The sequence below is a fragment of the Entelurus aequoreus genome, linkage group LG19 (assembly GCF_033978785.1).
Source record: "Entelurus aequoreus isolate RoL-2023_Sb linkage group LG19, RoL_Eaeq_v1.1, whole genome shotgun sequence".
In the NCBI taxonomy this organism is placed as follows: Eukaryota; Metazoa; Chordata; class Actinopteri; order Syngnathiformes; family Syngnathidae; genus Entelurus; species Entelurus aequoreus.
This window is the reverse complement of record NC_084749.1, coordinates 45,134,535-45,140,534: the sequence shown is the minus strand read 5'-3', so window position 1 is coordinate 45,140,534 and position 6,000 is coordinate 45,134,535. Positions and strand designations below refer to the sequence as shown.

The following is a 6,000-nucleotide window of genomic DNA, read 5'->3' as shown; positions in this document are numbered from 1 at the left end:
TTGTACATGATTTTATCACCAATTGAGTCAAAGTACTGTAACTTATGCCTCTGAGGTATGTCATTTGAATAATATGCCCTCCAAAAACAATATCAACTGGCGGTTACAGGCATTTCTTCTTTTCCTATATCATAAGAAAAACAATAACCGGACATTGTGCCTTGGATTTGTGCTTTTGACAGCTGTTTTAGACTAGAATAGGGGTCGGCAACCCAAAACGTTGAAAGAGCCATATTGGACCAAAAATACAAAAAAAAAATCTGGCTGGAGCCACAAAAAATGAAAATCCGTATATAAGTCTTATAATGAGGGCAACACATGACGTAAGTGGCTATAATAGCCTACTATCAAAATGACTGTGTTGCGAGCTGAAGCAAATCTTCGTTGACAGAAATGTTGAAATGTAATATTTATTCTACACATTTTTACAACATTAGAAAACATTAATAAACCAGAGGCTACTCAGAAGGTGAGACAACTCCTTGAAATGACTGGCTATTAATGGCCAAAGGTATAGATGTGTGTGTCCAAGTTAAAGGAAACGGCAGGCTGTCTTCTTTTAATCGATTTATTACAATCTTTGGCAAGCTAGGTAATTTGCTGTGGTCTGGAACAACATGACACACAAACAACTATCTGAAATGCAGCCTGTCAGGCTTGGTCAAAAGATAGGACTCAGATGCGGAGTAGGGATTAATTCGGCAGGCTTTTATTTTGAAAGCTTCCTTTCACCTCCAGAGTCAGGGCAATTCAATATAGGCTATAACTAAACTAGTCGGCGAAAAAGGTTCCAAAAAAAAAGGAACAACCGAAAATCACTCTGAAAGGAGGAAAACACAAAAACAATAACAAACTATACTTGGCGCCGTATATTCTATGAAATGTATTATAAACAAAAAACGCTCCAACAGGAGGAAGAAATTATGGCTATGAAACTTCTCCACTGTCTCTAATCTAATAAAGATTAACAAAAAATGTCACTCAAAAAATTGAGGAAAAGGAAGAACTGTAAGAAAAACTGAAAACTCACCACTTCGGCTGAAAAACTAAATAACACAAAATCACTCTGCTGAGGAGGAGAAAAAGAAAACTCAAAATATCAACGAAGGAATTCAGGATCAAGGTATTCAAACACGAGACGAGGCAAGGCATGGACAGGAATCTTGAGAGGCACGAATAAACGAGACAATCTGGCACAGAACAAAGGGAGGCGTGGGCTTATAAGACATGCCAAAATGAATTATATACAGAGAGGATAAAAGTAAAGCATATTAAATGAGCGCAAAAGCAAATATAGCTACAAATGAGGCATAATGATGCACTATGTACATACAGCTAGCCTAAATAGCATGTTAGCATTGATTACCTTGCAGTCGTGCACTGGCTAAATATGCCTGATTAGCACTCCACACAAGTCAATAACATCAAGGAAGCACACCTTTGTGCATTTCGACTTCAGGAAGAGAGTGACCCCGGTGGAGCCCATCAAGAACCAGGGCCGGGAGGTGGCAGTACAAGTACCTGGGAGTCCACTTGAACAGCAGACTGGACTGGAAGGACAACTGCAAAACTGTATACAAGAAGGACATGAGCAGACTCTTTTTTCCTGAGGAAGCTTAGGTCCTTTAATGTGTGCAGAAAGCTGTTGGAGATCTTTTATCAGTCTGTTGTGGCCAGTGCACTGTACTTTGCAGTGGTTGGTTGGGGGAGCAGCACCAGCAAAAGGGACTTGAACCGGATTGACAAACTGATACGGCAATCCGGCCAAACTATTGGCACACAGTTGGAGGCGTTTGTGTCAGTGAGGGACAGGAGGACACTGGACAAACTGCTGGCCATCATGGACAATCCTGCCCACCCACTCCACCTGACAATTGAGGGACAGCGGAGTTCATACTCCAACAGGCTCCTTCAGCTTCCTTCCCACAGTGTTCCATTCAAGAACTCCTTCATTCCACACTCCATCCAGCTGTATAATCACTCGCCATACAGCAATAGATGATATCTGCCTATTACCTGACGCCTGACATGTTAGCTACCTCTCTTTGTTTATAATGTCTATTTTCTGCTGGATCTACTCTCTATTTTATGCTGCAGCTGTTACATATACTGTAATGTTGTACATGGTAATTGTTATATATTGTACATATGATATAAACATATAATATAATATATAAGTATATATCATATACTGTACATATATTATGTAAATATTACATACACTACCGTTCAAAAGTTTGGGGTCACCCAAACAATTTTGTGGAATAGCCTTCATTTCTAAGAACAAGAATAGACTGTCGAGTTTCAGATGGAAGTTCTCTTTTTCTGGCCATTTTGAGCGTTTAATTGACCCCACAAATGTGATGCTCCAGAAACTCAATCTGCTCAAAGGAAGGTCAGTTTTGTTGCTTCTGTAACGAGCTAAACTGTTTTCAGATGTGTGAACATGATTGCACAAGGGTTTTCTAATCATCAATTAGCCTTCTGAGCCAATGAGCAAACACATTGTACCATTAGAACACTGGAGTGATAGTTGCTGGAAATGGGCCTCTATACACCTATGTAGATATTGCACCAAAAAGCAGACATTTGCAGCCAGAATAGTCATTTACCACAATAGCAATGTAAAGAGTGTATTTCTTTAAAGTTAAGACTAGTTTAAAGTTATCTTCATTGAAAAGTACAGTGCTTTTCCTTCAAAAATAAGGACATTTCAATGTGACCCCAAACTTTTGAACGGTAGTGTATATGTTTGTGACAGTCCCAAGCCGTCGTGTGGGTTCCAAGGACCACCCAGCACAGACATTCTGCGAGCAGGTGTAGACTTCTTTATTTTTCAATAAGAAAAAGGCTCTTGCGGGTTGCTTTTCAGCTCTGCCGCTTTCACTGCTCGCTCCTCGGTTCGCTTTTCAGCCTTCCGCGTCGTCTGCGTCTGCCTCTCACTCTCTTCCGCGCTGCATGTGTTGCTGTTCGCTCTCCAACTCCTTCTGCCCCGTCGTTCTCGGCTGCCGCCCTTTTACACACTGAGAGGGGATTACTCAATTGTGCCCAGGTGCGCGATCCACGCACGGTACATTTTTAGTCTACTTTATACCTGCATTGTCCTTTCCATCCTTACACTTTCCATTGATTGATTGATTGAAACTTTTATTAGTAGATTGCACAGTGAAGTACATATTCCGTACAATTGACCACTAAATGGTAACACCCGAATAAGTTTTTCAACTTGTTTAAGTCGGGGTCCACTTAAATTGATTCATGATACAGATATATACTATCATCATAATACAGTCATCACACAGGAAAATATCAGAGTATATACAATTAATTATTTACATTATTTACAATCCGGGGTGTGGGATATGGAGGGGGGGGGGGGGTAGGGGGGTAGGATTGGTTGGTATCAACACTTCAGTCATCAACAATTGCATCATCAGAGAAATGGACATTGGAACAGTGTAGGACTGACTTGGTAGGATATGTACAGCAGGTAGTGGACACAGAGAGAGAGATCAGAAAGTATAAGAAAAAGTGTCTACATTTGATTATTTACATTTGATTATTTACAATCTGAAGAGGTATGATGTGGAAGGGAGGGTGTTAGTTTAGGGTTGAATCCTTTGTAACTGAGCTACTGTGTGGAACAATTTCCCTTGTGGATCATTAAAGTTTGTCTAAGTCTAATAAAACATTTGGTAGACAAAATGAGACAAAGGAGAGGAACATTTGACATGTGAGTTCAAGAACCGCCAAAATGAGTAGGACACAACGATGTTCACCAAATACTCTCATCAGTGAAGCATACACACAAACATATTAAACAGTGGTAGTTCTAACTATTGGGAAGGTTTGTGTCATGTTTTGTCCTCAAACCAAAAACATACTAATACAAAAACTTCCCTCCATCTTTTTCCATTTTCAATCCTTTTTTTAAAAAATTCTCCAGGGAGCCACCAAACCGCCAGGTTGCTGACCGCCGGACTAGAAAGTGCATGAGACGAAATGTACTTTAATGTTTTTTCCAACTGCAATTATTAAAAAGTATTATACTGACCTCAAGCGGAGAGCGAACGAAGCTGGTTTACGAAAGGGTACTGAATGGAAACGCCTGATTAATATATTAGGCATATTTCCATAGTTTGTGTTACCTTTCAACATTTTATGATCAAACATATTTAAGTCGTTACGTGAGTATATGTAAAATTAGTATACATCTTATAACATTTATTTGATTTATCGCGTTCATTGTTTTTGGACAGGCTCAAGGAAGGGCAGCAATGTGGGAGGGGACCTCCGGCTTTGTCAGAGAGAAGTTAGCAGCAGGTTAGCTACGTCACTGTAGTGCATTTCCAAATACATCTTTTTACCACAGTATAAACTTTCTCACCGAGTTCCATCCTTGGAACCTTCCAGTCGGAATAGAGGAGGAAGTAGCAGGTCAACTATGATAACGTCGGCTGGTAAGTGGTCGGAAGCAACGTTATTGTATAGCTACTAATACCGAGCTAGCTCCCATTGATTTAGCTGAGTCACAACGACCACTGGCAGTTAGCATTTAACGTACACCTTACATACAGTTTAACGTTTAGCGTATATAGTTTTAAAGCTTTAAATACACTTAGCAGTTAACGTAAATATGTATTGTAAAGCCTTACATGTGTACAAAATGCGTCACTGTAGAACGATGGCATATACGTTGGGGCAGTGTTTTTCAACCACTGTGCCGCGGCACACTAGTTTTTTAAATTTTTATATTATTTTTTGTATTTTTAATTTATTTTAATAAACCTTTATTTATAAATTTCAACATTTACAAATAGTTGAGAAATAATAATCAAAGTAAGTACAAAAACAGTACAAAACAGCGGCAGGGGGTTGTAATTCCAAAGTAACTAAAATAGAATGCAATATATATATATATATATATATCACACACCGTATTTTTCGGAGTATAAGTCGCTCCGGAGTATAAGTCGCACCGGCCGAAAATGCATAATAAAGAAGAAAAAAAACATATATAAGTCGCACTGGCGTATAAGTCGCATTTTGGGGAAATTTATTTGATAAAACCCAACACCAAGAATAGACATTTGAAAGGCAATTTAAAATAATTACAGAATAGTGAATAACAGTCTGAATAAGTGTACGTTATATGAGGCATAAATAACCAACTGAGAACGTGCCTGGTATGTTACGTAACAGACAACTTACCACTGTCTTTACCGGACTTCAATACTCTTCATTCAATGACTGTAAATAATGTAAAAACAAGAGTATAAAGAAGTCATACTGTTCCATTACCTTGGTTCATACTACTGTCACTACTCAACTGCCATAAGAACTGTAGACACCTTAATATTTATTACTTCCTATACTGTATATACTGTGTATACTGTATATACGGTTATACTATTTGACATTGCACTGGTACTGTATGTGACTACTGTACTTTTACTTGTACTGATACTTCTACCATAACTACTGGGACTTATTGTGCAACTTATTGTCTTGTAATTAATGTACATCAGAGTTATTGAAATTGTTGTATTTTTTGTATTTAGTGTATTAGATTCAGCAACTAGTGTTTGGATCCCACTGTACGCAATATCTGAAGAGCATGGAAAAAAGCATTTCACTGTGGTGTATTCTGCATGTGACAAATAAAACCCTTGCACCTTGAACCTTGATATTATGATAAGAGTCATTCAAATAACTATAACATATAGAACATGCTATACGTTTACCAAACAATCTGTCACTCCTAATCGCTAAATCCCATGAAATCTTATACGTCTAGAGTCTAGACGTATAAGATTTCACGTAAGAGTCTAGACTCTAGACTCTTACGTGAATGAGCTAAATAATATTATTTGATATTTTACGGTAATGTGTTAATCATTTCACGCATAAGTCGCTCCTGAGTATAAGTCGCATCCCCGGCCAAACTATGAAAAAAACTGCGACTTATTAGTCAGAAAAATACGGTATATATAACAAACA

The 6,000-nt window shown here is 38.4% G+C and overlaps 1 protein-coding gene across 1 annotated transcript in view; it reads left to right on the top strand.

The window, feature by feature from the left end:
* Window positions 1-4,271: 4,271 nt before the first annotated feature.
* psmd1 (proteasome 26S subunit, non-ATPase 1) overlaps window positions 4,272-6,000 on the top strand; it is a 43,467-nt gene continuing 41,738 nt past the window's right edge. The window contains exon 1 of the mRNA XM_062028550.1: window positions 4,272-4,460. Within this exon, the coding sequence (XP_061884534.1) occupies window positions 4,445-4,460 (16 nt within the window). The 5' untranslated portion in view covers window positions 4,272-4,444. The remainder of the gene's footprint in view (window positions 4,461-6,000) is intronic.